The following is a 17625-nucleotide window of genomic DNA, read 5'->3' as shown; positions in this document are numbered from 1 at the left end:
GACCTTGATCTCTGGGCACCTCTCTCTCAGTATCCTTTGCAATCTACCCCTGTGCCTCCCACCGAGGAGGCTATGCAAGTGGATTGGTCTCGCCTGACCCATGAAGAGAGGACTCGCCGTAGGGATAAAAATTTATGTATGCACTGCGCTAGTACCGAACATTTCTTGGTGGATTGCCCTATTCGTCCTCCACGTCTGGGAAACGCACGCACCCAGCTCACGTGGGTGTGGCGTCTCTTGGTACGAAGTCTGCTTCTCCACGTCTCACTGTGCCCGTGCGGATTTCTCCTTCTGCCAACTCCTCCTTCTCAGCCGTGGCCTTCTTGGACTCTGATTCTTCTGGAAATTTTATTCTGGCCTCTTTGGTGAATAGGTTCTGTATCCCGGTGACCTGTCTCGTCAAGCCGCTCTACATTTCTTCGGTCAACGGAGTGAAGTTGGACTGCACTGTGCGTTGCCGCACTGAGCCCTTGCTTATGAGCATTGGACTGCATCACGAGAAAATTGAATTTTTCGTCCTGCCCAACTGCACCTCTGAAGTCCTCCTCGGTCTGCCATGGCTCCAGCGTCATTCTCCCACCCTTGACTGGACCACCGGGGAGCTCAAGAATTGGGGTCCTGCTTGCCGCAAAAAATGCCAGTCCCGTCTGTCGGTCCTCAGTGTCTCTTCCTGTGTCTGGTCTCCCCAAGGCCTATCAGGACTGTGCCGTGCCTCCTCATAGCCCCTGTCCTGGTGACACTCTGCCCTGTGACATGCTTCACCCTCTGCCCCCCTCCCCATTCCCATTCCTTCTGAACTACCTGCCGCTGGTGTAGCTACCCAGGACTTCTTTTTGTTCCAGAAGGAGACTCAAGAGGCGTCCCCTATGTTCTCGTCTCTTTTGAAGGGACAAGGAGACAAAAAGAGGGGGAGACCTAAGGGGGGGGGGCGGTACTGTTACGCCGAGCGCTCCGGGTCCCCGCTCGCGGCGTTCTGACCGGAAGCGCTGCACTGACATTCACGATGGGGATGCGATTCGCATAGTGGGACGCGCCCGCTCGCGAATCGCATCTCAAGCAACTTACCCCTCCCGGTCCCCGGCTGTCATGTTCTGGTGCGCGCGGCTCCGCTCTCTAGGGCGTGCGCACGCCAGCTCTCTAAGATTTAAAGGGCCAGTGCACCAGTGATTGGTGCCTGGCTCAATCAGCCTAATTAGCTTCCACCTGCTCCCTGTACATATAACCTCACTTCCCCTTCCCTTCCTGGCCGGATCTTGTTGCCATTGTGCCAGTGAAAGGGTTCCTTGTGTGTATCCCAAGCCAGTGTTCCAGACCTCTTGCCGTTGTCCCTGACTACGATCCTTGCTGCCTGCCCTGACCTTCTGCTACGTCCGACCTTGCTCTTGTCTAATCCCTTGTACCGCGTCTATCTCAGCAGTCAGAGAGGTTGAGCCGTTGCCGGTGGATACGACCTGGTTGCTACCGCCGCTGCAAGACCATCCCGCTTTGCGGCGGGCTCTGGTGAAAACCAGTAGCAACTTAGAACCGGTCCACCGACACGGTCCACGCCAATCCCTCTCTGACACAGAGGATCCACCTCCAGCCTGCCGAATGCTAACATCTACTACCAACATCTGGGATAAATTTTATGTCAATAGCACCTGGAAATATATTTAGTGAGAAAAATGGTGACGTGGGCAATACTTTTTTCACCCGCTGTATATGGGCTTTCTTGTAATTTTAGAATTTATTTAGTAAATTTCTATTTTTAAGCAGAAGTTTTTTATTTAATTTATTTTTTTAATCATAAAATAATAAAGCTACTAATAAGTAGCTACTGGTCTGTGACACATCGTATAACTTGATTGAAATGGTGAAAAAGTATGAATATTGGATAGAAATCTAGGAAAGCTTTAAATAAATATAAAAGAGAATGGAATGAAGGGAACTGACAATCTTTTTCTCTGAGAAAGGTGTGGTTTTTTTTTTCAGTTTTTTTTCCCTTCTGGAAAGTCGGTGTGAGAGTAAGTGGGTTGGGGTTTAATATTTGTGATTTTTTTTTATATGGATGTATGTGGTAAGAAAATGTAATAAAATATTAAATTGAAAAACTAAAAATAAATTAAATAAAACAACATAAAGTCAATGCATTTACCATAAGATTGAACTGCATTCCAGGCTTGAAATACTTGGATGTTTTTGCGTAAAGAATTTTATATGGAGAAGTCACAATATGAATATCATCCAGTTCAGCTTCCACCATATCGCTGCCTGTAAGATAGTAGGATGTTATTATAATATCTATCCTACTCATCACAAGTTTCTGGTTTGACTTTGTTGTTACAGTACTGTAAGGTGATACCAGTTAGGCTGTATTTACACCTCGTTCTCACTGTACGGGGGAAAACCGGGCGCTCCCGTACCCCAGCCGGATCAGCGCTGAAATCCATTTACTTTAATGAGCCAACTGGAGTCAAACAGTGACTCCAGTCAGCTCATTTCTGACCCATATATGGTTTCCTTACCGGTTCTAAAACCGTAGTATACTACGGTTTTAGAACCGGTCACAAAACTGGATACGGGTAAAAAAATGAGCTGATCTGAGTCACTGTTTGGGGCGTTACACCTGTCAAACCGCAACGCAGGTGTCCTAAGGCGAGCTCAGGGAGGACAGAAACCTCCCGTTGAGCAGTAAATGGATTTCAGCGCTGGTCCGGCTGGGATACAGGGGCGCCTGGTTTTCCCCTCCCCCAGCCGGATCCAGCACCTGTACAGTGAAAACGAGGTGTGAATGCAGCCTTAGTACTGTAAGTCGTTGCTCTTGTGCACTCAGGTCCTGTACCTCAGAGGTGACAGAATAGAAGTGCCAGCCAGAGTTGGATTATGTACATCATGATGCCTGCTGGGATATTATTTAGAATGTAGTACATGTATTATTTAGGATGTTATTTGAACACAACATGGCACTGTTATTTTGGCACTGTATGGTACTATTATGTGCTAACTCTTATAGGCCCTACATGGTGGTATAATTTAGGCATTATGGTATAATTTACATGGCAGGCAATGTCATGGCACTGTCCATTTAAACAAAATGATTAGGCAAAATTGGTGAGGATTGGTTGGGTTTGGTTTCACAAACTTGCCCGGATGCCTCTGGGGCCCTAATCTGTTCCTAGTTCTAATCAATGATCCATTAATTCTATACCATTTCTAAGGCCAATTGGTAATTACACCAAAGCTCTAAATTATTTAGAGAAGAATGCTGGACAGATCTATGGTTAAAGGGTACCTCTCATCAAAAAAACTTTTGATATATTATAGATTAATGTATGCAGAATAACTTTACAATTGCATGCTATTAAAAAATATGCTTCTTTCTATTTAATGTTCCACTTTGAAGAAATGACCACTAGGGGTCTCCCTACCAGTCCTGGCAGCAAGCATTTCTGACTCATGCTGGAGTCCTAAACACTACGGGCTGCCAGTCTGCTTTGTTCACAAAGGAGAACACTCAGAGCTGCCAGCCTGCTTTGTTCACAGCCTGTTTGGCTGTGAACAAAGCAGACTGGCAGCTCTGAGTGTTTAGGACTCCAGCATGAGTCAGAAATGCTTGCTGACAGGACTGATCGGGAAAAATACAATAGAAAGAAGCATATTTTTCATTAACATGCTATTGGAAAGTTATTCAACATTCATTAATCTAAAATATATCAAAAGTTTATTTGATAAGAGGTACCCTTTAAAATCAAAAGGAGAAAACAAGGAAAAGTCTGATAATCCAGCACTTGTCTCCAGCTTAGAAATGCAATGTAATAAGAAATCTGGCACATATGCAATTGACTGAAGATTTAGTAGATATAATGTGCATTAATGGACGACCATGGTGCGATATTCATTTTTCTTACCTGAATCAGTAATGACGGTAACAGACACATATATTCTCCACTGTAACATGTCTTTCTCTTGTTGAAAATATTTCACCAAGTCTTGTCTTTTCAAAACAGCAAAACCTTCACCATCGGAGATCTAGTGGAGAGTCAAAACCCACAAAAATCAACATTGTCTATGCATGGGTAGCCTAGTAATAGTTAAAGAGGGGGTCTCTTCAAGAGAAACCAACAATATGCCCTATTAGAACATATTGATATCATAGAGAGTCCGCCTTATGCTCAGAGAGCTTCTCTCGAAGGGGTTGACTTGAGCCATCCATAAACCATCATCTGAATGGCTGCCATGTAATACAGTGTTACACACCCTATATGGCAGGAGAGCGCTTCTGACTCTCCATTCTAGTGATTGGGGGGTCTAAGCAGCCGGACCCCCACCAACCAGAAACTGTCCAAAAGGTTAGTTACACTTTAATTTCAGACACACCTTAACCCCTTAAGGACGCAGGACGTAAATGTACGTCCTGGTGAGGTGGTACTTAACGCACCAGGATGTACATTTACGTCCTGTGCATAACCGCGGGCATCGGAGCGATGCCCGTGTCATGCGCGGCTGATCCCGGCTGCTGATCGCAGCCAGGGACCCGCCGGCAATGATCTCGCGGGCATCCGCCATTAACCCCTCAGGTGCCGGGATCAATACAGATCCCGGCATCTGCGGCAGTGCGCGATTTAAATGAACGATCGGATCTCCCGCAGCGCTGCTGCGGGGATCCGATCATTCAGAATGCCGCATGGAGGTCCCCTCACCTGCCTCTGTCCGGATCCCGGCGTCTTCTGCTCTGGTCTGAGATCGAGCAGACCAGAACAGAAGATAGCCGATAACACTGATCTGTTCTATGTCCTATACATAGAACAGAGCAGTATTAGCAATCATGGTATTGCTATGAATAGTCCCCTATGGGGACTATTCAAGTGTAAAAAAAAAAATTTAAAAGTTAAAGTAAAAAAAAAGTGAAAAATCCCCTCCCCAATAAAAAAGTAAAACGTCCGTTTTTTCCTATTTTACCCCCAAAAAGCGTAAAAAATAAATTTTATAGACATATTTGGTATCTCCTCGTGTGTAAATGTCCGAACTATTAAAATAAAATGTTAATGATCCCGTACGGTAAACGGCGTGAACGTAAAAAAAAAAAAAAAAGTGTCCAAAATTGCTACTTTTTTAATACATTTTATTTAAAAAAAATTATAAAAAAATTATAAAAAGTTTTCTATATGCAAATGTGGTATAAAAAAAAAGTACAGATCATGGCGCAAAAAATGAGCCCCCATACCGCCGCTTATATGGAAAAATAAAAAAGTTATAGGTCATCAAAATAAAGGGATTATAAACGTACTAATTTGGTTAAAAAGTTTGTGATTTTTTTTAAGCACAACAATAATATAAAAGTATATAATAATGGGTATCATTTTAATCGTATTGACCCTCAGAATAAAGAACACACGTCATTTTTACCGTAAATTGTACGGTGTGAAAACGAAACCTTTCAAAATTAGCAAAATTGCGTTTTTCTTTTTAATTTCCCCACAAAAATAGTGTTTTTTGGTTGCGCCATACATTTTATGATATAATGAGTTATGTCATTACAAAGGACAACTGTTCGCACAAAAAACAAGCCCTCATACTAGTCTGTGGATGAAAATATAAAAGAGTAATGATTTTTAGAAGGCGAGGAGGAAAAAATGAAAACTTAAAAATTTAATTGTCTGAGTCCTTAAGGCCAAAATGGGCTGAGTCCTTAAGGGGTTAAAGAAGTATCATGGGTATCTAAATAGTATCATAACAATGAATCCTGATGGATTATTTGGAGAATAATACATGTATTTATAATACTAAGAAGAAGATAAACTTGGAAAAAAGAAGTATCATTACCTCTACTCTCCTTAAAGTATCTGGAAGACTTTTCTTCTCGTTGTCTTTCTTGACTCCAAAGAGCACAAAGGCCTTGCCATGTACAGGTTTACCATAGAGATAACTGATGAGATAACATATTACAACATTTTACTACCAGTAACATTAATAACACCTCAATAAATATCACTGATCACATAAAAACATCCAATAAAATAAACTACCAGGGTGTGGCTTGCTATGGAAGAGTAAGGAGCTCCGGATCTGCACTCTCTTTAATTGCTATTTTTTTGACACTTAAAGGGGTACTTCGGGGAACTAAACCCATAGCCCATCCTTCCCCTCTCACCAAACTATATATTTGTCTAATTATCATTCATTAGCTAATTAGAACAGTTTCCCTCTTTCACCTGTCACTTACATGCAGGGAGTGAGAGAAAAACGTCATTCTCAAATCCACCTTGTCTCCTCACTGAGACCTGGCCCCCTTCCTTCAAGACAACACCACGTGATGATTTCTGTCTGGTTTAGAGCTCTGGCTGTACAGTATTTTTTATCTTTCTTAACTTCCCTGGAGTACCCCTTTAAATTGGGGACTTTGTATCCTGTTTCACATGGTTGCAGCCGTGCCGGAATTATTCATTGCCCACAGGCCTCATTGCAGCCGGATCCTCCTCACCTCCTTCGAGCTGCACTTGGCTTTCCACACCTGACCTGCCTCCGTGCTTCAGTTGACCCTGGATCTGATGACCACCTAGCTGGCTCCTTCACTCTCAGCAGCAGGGAAAGACCTGTAAGCTTTGGCGGAGCCAGCCTCACCTCCTGCACCGCTAACTGACGCTTCTACGCCAGGCACCCTGCAAGATGGTCTCCACCGCTCTCCGCAAGCGCTCTTTTCATCCACAGGTAGAGCTAAGGGACGGGCTGCAGCTCATGGGTCATGCACCTCACTGTAGTGTGGCAGTCCCCTTCACTCCCTGCTGCTCCTCACCACCTATCCTCTCACATGCTATCTACTCGCTCCACAAGATGGCTGCTGAGACTGCCCTCCTGCACTGCTCTGCAGCCCATCTATGGTACAGGTGGGCTACCTGCAATCAGTGACCTAGCCCCTGCTGCCTCTACTACTGTGAAAATGTCTCCTTATGAGTCTCCAGGGTTGGATGATCTCCTTGCACTGTTCTCTCTGCACTATCCTGAGCTCCCCATGCTGGCTATATTGTAGATAGTGATGAGTGGCAAGGGCCATATTCCAATTCGCTATATTTCGCAAATATATGGACAAATTGTCCTATGTTTGCGAAATTTGCATATTCGCTATGTTTGTTATCTTTTATTTTATTTTTTTTCAAGAGAAAATTCGTAATGAAATTCACATAATGCGCATGTGCAATTATATCTTCAATCTAAAAGAAGGGAGGGATCAGTGTCCAGTCTGGAAGTGCCGATATTTGCATAAATTCACATAAAAATTTGCATAAATAATACAAATATTTGTCATTACCAATATATCACTATATTCTAAATATTCGGGAAATCGCAAAGTGCACAGGATCGTGCATCGGATCGCTGCACCTCATCCCACTTAGTGCCAAAGTGCGCCACGTATTCTTGCTGGTATTTATTTTATTTTTAGGCCCCAGATGCTTAATAGCATAGCTAGCACACTATCTCCCGCTCCACTGGGGAGCTCTACTACTGCCATGGGTTCTCTTCTGAGAACTGCCCTGTTGCACTGGTGGATCTTCGCTCCCTGGTTCTATCATTGCCAATGAAGGACAGTCTCTTCTCACTGGTTAAGTAAGTGGCCGTGGAATGTAAGCAAGAATTTTCTCAAAATGTACAGATATCTCAACTCCAGAGTTGAGGTTATTTAAACAGTTTAGGAGATGTCTGCTTCCCCTTTTCAAGCTTTGCATGGGATTTGGCAGCAAACTGAACAGCTCTTCGCCCTCCAACAATATCTGGATGATCTTCCTCAAAGATCAAAGCAATCAGCACCAACTCTTTTCCTGTCAATATATATCATCCCAATGTGTGTATCATGGAAACAGGTGTGTAAACAACTGTGCTGACGGAGGCGCTACACGTATAAAGAAATAAAGCATGCATTATATGTCCTCACACAAGAAAAAGAAAACAACGGAGCACCCACCAATCACAGTGCTGGCATGACGGATCTCTTAATCCGGAGATCAAATCGGTCCCTGCAGGGAGGCGGCAGATGGATCCGGGGGGAGTTCAGTGACCGGGCCACAGACTGTATCACGCCACTAGGCGCTTCGTCAGGCCGCTGAAAGGGCCGCCTCCCTGCAGGAACCAATGCGATCTCCAGATTAAGAGATCTGTTCTGCCTGCACTGTGATTGGTGAGTGCTCCGTGGTTTACTTTTTCTTGTGTGATGACAATATCTGATTCACCTGTGAGTTTACCAACAGGCACAAGGACTTGGCATGGACAGCCGTTCAGGAGGCCCTGCCCCTGAGAATTTGTATGCATGCGCGTGGACTGGACACCACCAAGTACTGTCTGAGGTGCCCATTCACTGAGGAAACAACTTTGCCTTTTCTTTGTGCCCATTTTCCCAGGCCCTGCTAAATGCCCTGTAATATGAACTTAGAGGCCCAGGAGTAGCCTGAATCATTATTTGGTGCTTTATGGACTATTTCCTGGAGATCACACTGTTGGGGCAATCCATGAGGCCTGGCGCCTTATGAATTGTTATTTGTGGTTTGCTAGAAAATGCCTGATTGTATGCAGGTGTGTTAGTGTAGCATGAAGTATGATGTATAGAGAAGGGAACCTGTGCTGTATCCAAATAGAAAAGGATTTTCCTACGGCACTACGGATGGGTAGGATCACCGGTCCCTGGTTTAGGAAAGTGCTTTGCAGATGTGATGACCGTGGTGCTCTGGTTAAGAAGAGCGAAAAATACATATAAATGAAGGAAAGGAAAACCGGCCACTCACCATGTTCATCTTCTTCTTTTATTGCAAAAAATACTGACATAAGGGAGAAGGAAGGAGCGGGGGGTACAAGCGGCAACAAGCTCCGTTTCGCACTAAGTGAAGTGCTTCTTCCGGCCCTGGCCGGAAGAAGCACTTCACTTAGTGCGAAACGGAGCTTGTTGTACCCCCCGCTCCTTCCTTCTCCCTTATGTCAGTATTTTTTGCAATAAAAGAAGAAGATGAACATGGTGAGTGGCCGGTTTTCCTTTCCTTCATTCATATGTAACCTGTGCTGTATATTGTGCTGTCATGTTATGTTTGGAGAATTTATTACTTATTGTATAAGTGATTGACAATTGATTGCAAATAAAATTATTTTCAATCAAAAAAAGCAATAATATTTGCTTGCGTAGCTGGCGAAAGTGGTAGGCCCTGATGAACTGCATTCTGCATTGCCGGCCATCTTTAATGACCTGCTGGACCGAACTCCTGATGCCAACATTGAATTGGACAGAGCTCATGTGGCCCTTCATCCCCCTCATCCAGATGACCAACAATGTTTCGATTTAGCTATTCCCAGAATAAGATACACCTTGGCTCAATGAGTAGCACTTAAAGGGGTACTCCAGTGGAAAACATTTTTTTTTAAATCAGCTAGTGCCAGAAAGTTAAACAGATTTATAAATTACTTCTATAAAAATCTTAATCCTTCCGGTACTTATCAACATTTCTTTTTTGTCTGTCCAAGGTGCCTCTGCTGACACCTCTGTCCATGTCAGGAACTGTCCAGAGCAGGAACAATTTTCCATAGCAAGCCTCTCCTGCTCTGGACAGTGGCTGACATGAACTGAGATGTCAGAAGAGAGCACTGTGGTCAGACAGAAAGGAAATTCAAAAAGAAAAGAGCTTCCTCTGTATTATACAGCAGCTGATGAGTACTGGAAGGATTAAGACTTTTTAATAGAAGTAATTTACAAATCTGTTTAACTTTTTGGCAACAGTTGATTAAAAAAAAAAAAAATGTTTTCCACCGGAGTACCCCTTTAAACCCATTTTAGAAGTCTTCCGGGAGTAGGACATTCCTTATCGTTTGGGGCTTCCCTTTTGCCCTCTCTGTACATAAGGATGGAAAGGCAACTATCTTATATTCCCCTGATGAATTGCCTGGGTTCTTGTAGAACTTAGACATGCCCAATATCAATCTAATTGGCCTTTGCTTTCATCTTCAGCATCTAGATGGCAGCTGCTGCGCTGTCCCTAGAAATCACGTCCCCTCCCATAGGCTTGCATTAAGGGGGCGGATCGTGACTTTACATGGGGACGGAGCCGCGATGTCACGATACTCCAGCCCCGTGATTGTGATTTATCAGACACGGAGTGATGTTTGTGATGTGGTGATAGCGGGGTGCTGCATGAAAGATTGCAGGGGTCCCCTGCAGTGGGACCCTCTCAATCAGGCATCTTATTCCCTATGCTTTGGATAGGGGATAAGCTGTCTTAGGGCCGGTGTACCCCTTTAAGGTTTCCTCCTTCAAACTGGCTCACACGCGCTCTCTCTTAAAGCCCTTTTGGAAGCGCATCTTGGGGCTACCTCCTTCAGGTGGGTCGAAATAAATTTTATGAATATGGTAACAAATGCGGTCACATGCTTGCTAAGGTGTTGCAAAGTTAACCTTCTTAAAGGGGTATTCCAGGAATTTTTTTTATTTGACTATGCTACAGGGGCTGTAGAGTTAGTGTACTTCATAATATAGTGTCTGTACCTGTGTGTGACGGTTTTCTCACAATTCTTCTGTGATTTTCACCCCAATATTTATTTTTACCAGCATACAAAATGACTGTTGTCTCAGATTTTCCCAGGTTGCAATGTGGCCGAGACATTACATCACTAGTCAGCTGATGACAGGGAGCCTGTCTGCTTCAATGGGTGGAGCGATCGCTAGGTGGGAGAGAGATCAATCTGCAACTAATGCAACAGCTGTAGGCACCCTGATTGAAAACCACATGTCTTTTGAATGGATGCAGCTCATTTATGTTTCAATGAGTGGGGTGGCTGATGTGTGGGAGGGAGGAAAATGAAATTATGGGATTTGTAGGCAAAAGAAGAAAACTCAAACAGGAAATACCAGTTCACCAAAAGCTAGCCACGGTGTTATGGTGATCTCACAACATAGCCATTTAGCCCCAAGACAAATGTAGATCCTTCCTAAGAATGTCCATTACTGTCTGTCAGGTACGTACTAAAATCACCTTATGGTGAATAACCCCTTTAATCCCACATCCCCTGCATCCAATGCCCAAAGGGCTTGATTCTTTATACTACTGACAATATTACTTCAGTCTTGCCTTCATTTTCTTCCTACTTTTATTACTGCACCATCTCCTTTTCCTCAGTTCTCTCAGGATTCTATTCAGGTTCTGGAAGCTCCCTTTAATGCTGAGTAATTATCCTGGGCTATTAAGAACCTTCCGGGGGAAAAGAACCCTGGCCCAGAGGGTTGCACAGTAAAATTTACAAAACTTTTTGAATTTCTTGTCCTTTCTCATGTAGTCTCCCTTTAATTATGTGTCTACCCCTTTCACGCTTGATTCTTACCTTGCCCACGCAGTGTTTCTTCCCAAACTTGAGAAGACCCACAATTCTATGGTAGTTACAGTCCCATTTTGCTAATAAACAAGGACATTAAGATCTACATTAAATTGTTAGCTACTTGTAAAAATTTTGTTCTCCCCTCCCATATTCATCCAGACCAGGTGGAGTTACTGCCTGAGAGGAAAGCAATGGATAACACCATCTCCTGGTCCTCCCTGGTCCAAGCCCTACAGCACATTGGTCTAGGCCTGCTCTTTACAAGTTTCCTACAGCCTGGTTAAAATGCCCGGCTTCTTGTCCGGATCCAGCTTCTTGTCGGATCCCATTGTTATCCATAATGGCATTAAGCAAGGCTACCCCCATCTATGAAAGCAGCCTGTACCATGTAGATATAACGAGCATTCAGCTCCTGAGCATTAGTGTTGCTCGCGAATATCAGCAATTCTAATTTTAATCACGAATATTGCATATTTGCGAATTCGCGTATATTGCGAATATAGCACTATATATTCGCAATTAAGAATATTTGTCTTTTGTTTTTTTTCCGCATATGCACAAATGGTATAGGGAACTATGACTAGTGCATTAACTCTGTGATTTTTTGCCCACGGAAACCAATAGGCCCATTGTGGTCTATGGGGATCTCACGGCATGTAAGATAAGCAGGACCGTCTTGGCAGCAGAGTGGATGGGAGACCACCACTGGTTCAAGTCCTGGGGTGGGACAGAGTGTTACAGTGTTGTGGTTTAACTTTACTTTCCTGGAAAAGCTGCTGAGTTGCACGTAGCAACCAATCAGATCGCTTCTTTCATTTTTCACAAGGTCTCTGCAAAATGAAAGAAGCGATCTGATTGGTTGCTATGAGCAACTCAGAAACGTTTCCTGGAAAAGTTTCTGAGTTGCCAATAGCAATCAGATCGCTTCCTTCATTTTTCAGAGGCCTTTTCAAAAATGAAAGAAGCGATCTGATTGGTTGATATGGGCAACTCAAACTTTTCATCTGGACAGGTTTTGACAAATCTCCCTCCATGAGGGAGATTCATCAAAAACAGTGAAGAGTTGTGCAGTTGCCCATAGCAACCAATCAGATTGCTTCTTTCATTTTTGAAAAGGCCTCTGAAAAAAGCGATCAGATTGGTTGCTATGGGCAACTCAGCAGCTTTTCCATGAAAGGAAAGTTTAACCACAACACTGTAAGACTCTGTACCACCCCTGGACTCGAACCAGTGGTGGTCTCCCATTCCACTGCACTGCCAAGCCAGTCCTGCTTATCTTACTGTTTTACATGTCATGAGATCCCCATAGACCACAATGGGCCTATTGCTTTCATAAGGCAAAAAATCACAGAGTTAATGCACTATTCATAGTTCCCTATACCAATAAGTGCAAAAAAACAAATATAACAAATATGCGAATTTCGCGAATATATGACAAATTTACATCCATATATTCGCGAAATATCGCGAATTCGAATATGGTTTATGCCGCTCATCACTACTGAGCATGTGTCATAGAACAGGGAGAGCCAGCACAGGGTGTAGATTTACGCCCTGTGGGGGAGATTTATTAAAGCCTGTCCAGAGGAAAATTTGCCCATAGCAACCAATCAATTATTTAGATAACAAACATAATACAACAATAATAGAGCGAGGATACCCAAGGACCTTGTCAGACTAACAGGTGCATCCTACACATTGGAGACATTATGACAGAGATCACATAAGCAAACAGGAACAAAGAGACAATGGGGGAGATGTATCCAAACCTGACCAGAGGAAAAGTTGCCCAGTTGCCCGCTTCTTTCAGGCCTGTGAAAAATGAAAGAAGCGTTCTGATTGGTTGCTATGGGCAACTGGACAACTTTTCCACTGGACGGGTTTTGATAAATCTCCCCTGTATCCTTAAAGGGTAGCTCCCACCAAGTAATATATAATATAATCTGTCCCTACCTATTAGTAATCTAGCCCTAACCCCCTACATGGCTTTAAAAAAAATTAAATCGCTTTAATAGAGCAGATTTAGTGCTTCTAAATCTGCTCTATAAAGCAGGGCAGGAAGCAGCGCGTCCCAGCAAGCGCAACGTCACTGATGCCTTGCTGGGCGCTTGCTTCCGCCCTCAGATCGTCTATGCAGCGCTTCTGTCGGGAGCGCGCATAGATGATCTGCCAATAGCACGGCAGGCAGCTCCGGGGTCTCCTCCTCCCTGTTTACCTGTGCATGTGCTATCCAGGGAGGAGGAGTAGAGGAGCATCGCCGGCCTGCCGTGCACGATAATACTGCCGAGACCCGGGACCGATTACAATAATGGTAGCTATTCTAAATAACTTACCCATCCGGAGGATCAGCGCAGCAATGAGTGCGAGCGCTGCCTCCGGACAGGGTAACGGGGGCGGGCGGGGCCGCGCGCGAGGCCAGTGGAGCTGGCCAATGCGCGTAGCCCCAGTTATCAGTGTGCTTGCTCTCGCCTGTTTGATTGACAGGCGGGAGCGAGCACAGCAGTGCCTGGATTTCGACTCATTGCCAGGCTGAAATGAGTCGAAATCCAGTAGTGACGTCACTGCTGAATGCATTCGGCCACTAGGAGGGCGACCCCTAGTGGCCGAATTTAAAAGTGATTTTAAACTTGTTTAAAATCACTTTTTTTAATTAAAGTATATTAGAGATATGTTGTAGTACTTAAGTACTACAACATATCAATTTTTTTACTTCATGACAGTGCCCATTTAAGATGTTAAAGTCCTGTTGCATTGGTATCGTGTACAAGTAACTCTTTATCGCAGGTATCACTTGTTGGCCTGCGGAGGGCACGATGATGCATATTTGGTGAGACTGCCCTAGGCTTGAGCCATTTTAGGAAGCTGTTCTCAAAACTGTTGCTGAAGTTGCAGTGAACCTGAGGTGGTCCTCCTTTCCATGTTTCTCTTGGCCCAAGTAATGGTTTTGCTAACCACCCGCTCCAGTATACACTAATTATGAGAGATTTAGAGGAAAAGTTGCCCAGTTGCCCATAGCAACCAATCAGATCAACCTCTTTAATTTTTAACAAGGCCTCTGCAAAATGAAAGAAGTGATCTGATTGGTTGCTACGGGCAACTGGGCAACTTTTCCTCTGGTCAGGTTTGGATACATCTCCCCCATTGTCTCTTTGTTCCTGTTTGCTTATGTGATCTCTGTCATAATGTCTCCAATGTGTAGGATGCACCTATTAGGCTGACAAGGTCCTTGGGTATCCTCGCTCTATTATTGTTGTGTTATGTTTGTTATCTAAATAAAAGTTTCTACAATTTTAATAACAAAAAACTTCCAATAAAACATTTTTTATATCTATGTAAACTCAACAGGCCAAATACTCACTTTGCCTCTATGTCCACCCTTAGCTCTTTATCATTAAAGTAGAAAAATGTCCTAGATGTTTTAATTTTTATTTCAAAGTTTGGCAGAACTGAAATAAATGAGAAAATAAACATGAATTATGACTACTATAATTTCACAATAATAATAATCTAACGTAATAATAACTTAATAAACAATCTTGCAATACTACATCTACCCACACGGTGTGCTGTTCAGGGTAAATATGTTTACAAAAAAAAAAAAGACAAGTATAGTTCATTACTTTATATAGACACCTAGAAGCCTAAATTTTCAATGCCTTTAATTTTCATTTTCTGCGTGTAGGTGGAATATTTCCAAAAGGGGTTGTTGAGGTTGGAAAAACGTTCTTAGGCAATTCTAAGTTGATAAAAGGGCAGTCCTTATTAGGATTCTAATAAATCAGAGTAAAGGAGAAGCTAAAAATAGTTGATCCCCTCTGGAGGATCCAGTGAATCTAGATAATTGGATACTATTGATAAGTTCCATGTAATACTTCATTTCTCCTGCGGAGGTGCTGCAGAAGAATTAAACACTTACAATGTACAGTTCCCTTTCAGATCACAGATGATCATTTATGATAGTTGTGGTGGAAAATGTTGTGGTCAGCATATTTTGGGGACCTTTCAAACATAAAGGGATTAACCAAAGCAGGGAAGCACATTTATGGATCAGACTACAATAAATTATAATACGAAAGGATCAGTTAATAATTTGATGATGACTTAATCTATGAGGTCTCTTTGCTCCAGTTCTTACCATATTCCTTCACTTCAAATTGTGTGGTATAATTCTGTATTAAGGTGTCCTCAAACTTTACTGATATGGTCCATAGTCCCAAACTGTAAAACAGGGGAAAAGCTATGAATTAACATTTCATCCTCCTCATCCCTGTCCTCCAATAGACATGAATCCGGGGCTGCTGCCTCTTAGCATCCATGATTTCTTTGTTTCTCACCTTACTAGATCAGTCAGTGTATAAGACAAGGAAATGATTCCATTTTTGTTGATTTGTTGAACTAGGTCTTTTTTGACAATTACATTATCTGGAGTCTGTGAAGAAAAGAAAATATCTTATATCTGCAGATATGGTTGAGCCTAGTTCTCTAGCATGGTGGTATGTAGTGCACATCTTTGTCTTCATACTATGCCATTAAAAAAAAAACTCAAACCAACTGGTTTGAGAAAGACATACAGATTTGTAAATTACTTCCATTAAAAATCTTAATCCTTCCAGTACTTATCAGCTGCTGTATGCTCCAGAGGAAGTTGTGTAGTTCTTTCCATGGCTGCCACCTCTGTCTGTGTCAGGAACTGTCCAGAGCAGGAGAGGTTCACTGTAGGCATTTGCTTCTGCTCTGGACAGTTCCTGACACGGACAGAGGTAGCAGCAGAGAGCACTGTGGTCAGACTAAAGAGAACTACACAACTTCATCTGGAGCATACAGCAGCTATAAGTACTGGAAGGATTAAGATTTAAAACAAAAAAAATATATAATTTACAAACTTGTATAATATCCTGGCACCTGTTGATTTAAATATTTTTTTTTTTTATCTGGAACTCCAGTCAAATGCTCTTCTGATATGTCCTAGATTTAATCTATACTATGTACGAAGATCAAAAGTTTTAGATCCTGGACCACCACTGGTTTCAAGAATAAATAGGTACTAAAAAGGGTAAATCCTGGCACAGAATGATAGTGTAAAAGTGTCTTAAAACCTTATAAAAGATCTTGTTGACATAAAGCATAGCTATACATTATCTTCTAAAGAAAAGGGGTCTTTAATAAGCATAGTTACATAAATTAACATAAGCCCCATGCTTGGTCTGTCGTGGTGAGGCCTTAAGGGGTTATCCAGGAAAAAAGTTTTTTTTATATATATATTTACTGGCTCCAGAAAGATAAACAGATTTGTAAATTACTTCTATTAAAAAAAAATCTTAATCCTTTCAGTACTTATGAGCTTCTGAAGTTAAGGTTGTTCTTTTCTGTCTAAGTGCTCTCTGAAGACACGTGTCTCGGGAAACGCCCAGTTTAGAAGCAAATCCCCATAGCAAACCTCTTCTAAACTGGGCGGTTCCCGAGACACGTGTCATCATAGAGCACTTAGACAGAAAAGAACAACCTTAACTCCAGAAGCTCATAAGTACTGAAAGGATTAAGATTTTTAATAGAAGTAATTTACAAATCTGTTTAACTTTCTGGAGCCAGTTGATTTATTAAAAAAAGTTTTTTTCCTGGATAACCCCTTTAAGGGATGGACTGGTGCAGTCCACTATATATATATAATAGAAAATGATAACATCTTACCAGAAATTCGATGGTCACCGGCTTGGTTACTGGTTTTAGATTTGGGGTCATGGTAAAAATCCTGTATAGTACTTCATAAGAAAGAAAGAAGTAAGAAATTCAATAATTTTATTATGTTTATATTCTGAATCTGGTTTATTCAGTATTTACAGATGTAGCAAACACCAGATCATAGGTGCAACTAGATGTTTTTGGCACCAATAATCCATAACTGGTCCTCTACCTACCATGTAACACATGGATTTTATGAGACTTCTAGTGAAAACAGTTTGGTCTTTGAGGCATAACATGTGCAGTTTTATTAAACACGCACTGATTTTGTCCATATGGAAATGTCCATATGGTTATTCCTAGCAGAGCTGTCACCCATCTTTCTTCTTCTTTGGCATTGGTCATACTACAATCATGGCTTCTCTTTATAACAGGATCCAGACAGTTATGGTGGATCCACTTAAGGCAGATTGCAGCAAAACCTGATTGACTCAGCTGACTTCAATGGGGTCCTATGGACTTCCATTGGGGATTCGGTATTACAGCATGAATACCTATATAGACTACCCAATCCTTTTCATAAAAGAATTCCAGAATTCAGAAGGAAACCTCAACAAATGGACATGG

General features: G+C 42.5%; 1 protein-coding gene across 1 annotated transcript in view; it reads right to left on the bottom strand.

Moving 5' to 3' along the window:
- Positions 1 to 17625, bottom strand: part of LOC130367337 (complement C3-like) — a 56917-nt gene that overhangs the window by 14496 nt on the left and 24796 nt on the right. The window contains exons 4-10 of the mRNA XM_056569746.1: positions 17008 to 17078; positions 15654 to 15748; positions 15455 to 15537; positions 14678 to 14765; positions 5803 to 5905; positions 3888 to 4008; positions 2135 to 2250 (exon numbers count right to left, since the gene is read on the bottom strand). Of these exons, the coding sequence (XP_056425721.1) occupies positions 2135 to 2250; positions 3888 to 4008; positions 5803 to 5905; positions 14678 to 14765; positions 15455 to 15537; positions 15654 to 15748; positions 17008 to 17078 (677 nt within the window). The remainder of the gene's footprint in view (positions 1 to 2134; positions 2251 to 3887; positions 4009 to 5802; positions 5906 to 14677; positions 14766 to 15454; positions 15538 to 15653; positions 15749 to 17007; positions 17079 to 17625) is intronic.

The sequence above is a fragment of the Hyla sarda genome, chromosome 4 (assembly GCF_029499605.1).
Source record: "Hyla sarda isolate aHylSar1 chromosome 4, aHylSar1.hap1, whole genome shotgun sequence".
Lineage (NCBI taxonomy): Eukaryota > Metazoa > Chordata > Amphibia > Anura > Hylidae > Hyla > Hyla sarda.
The sequence above is the reverse complement of the archived record's forward strand: the minus strand, read 5'-3'. Positions and strand labels throughout refer to the sequence as shown.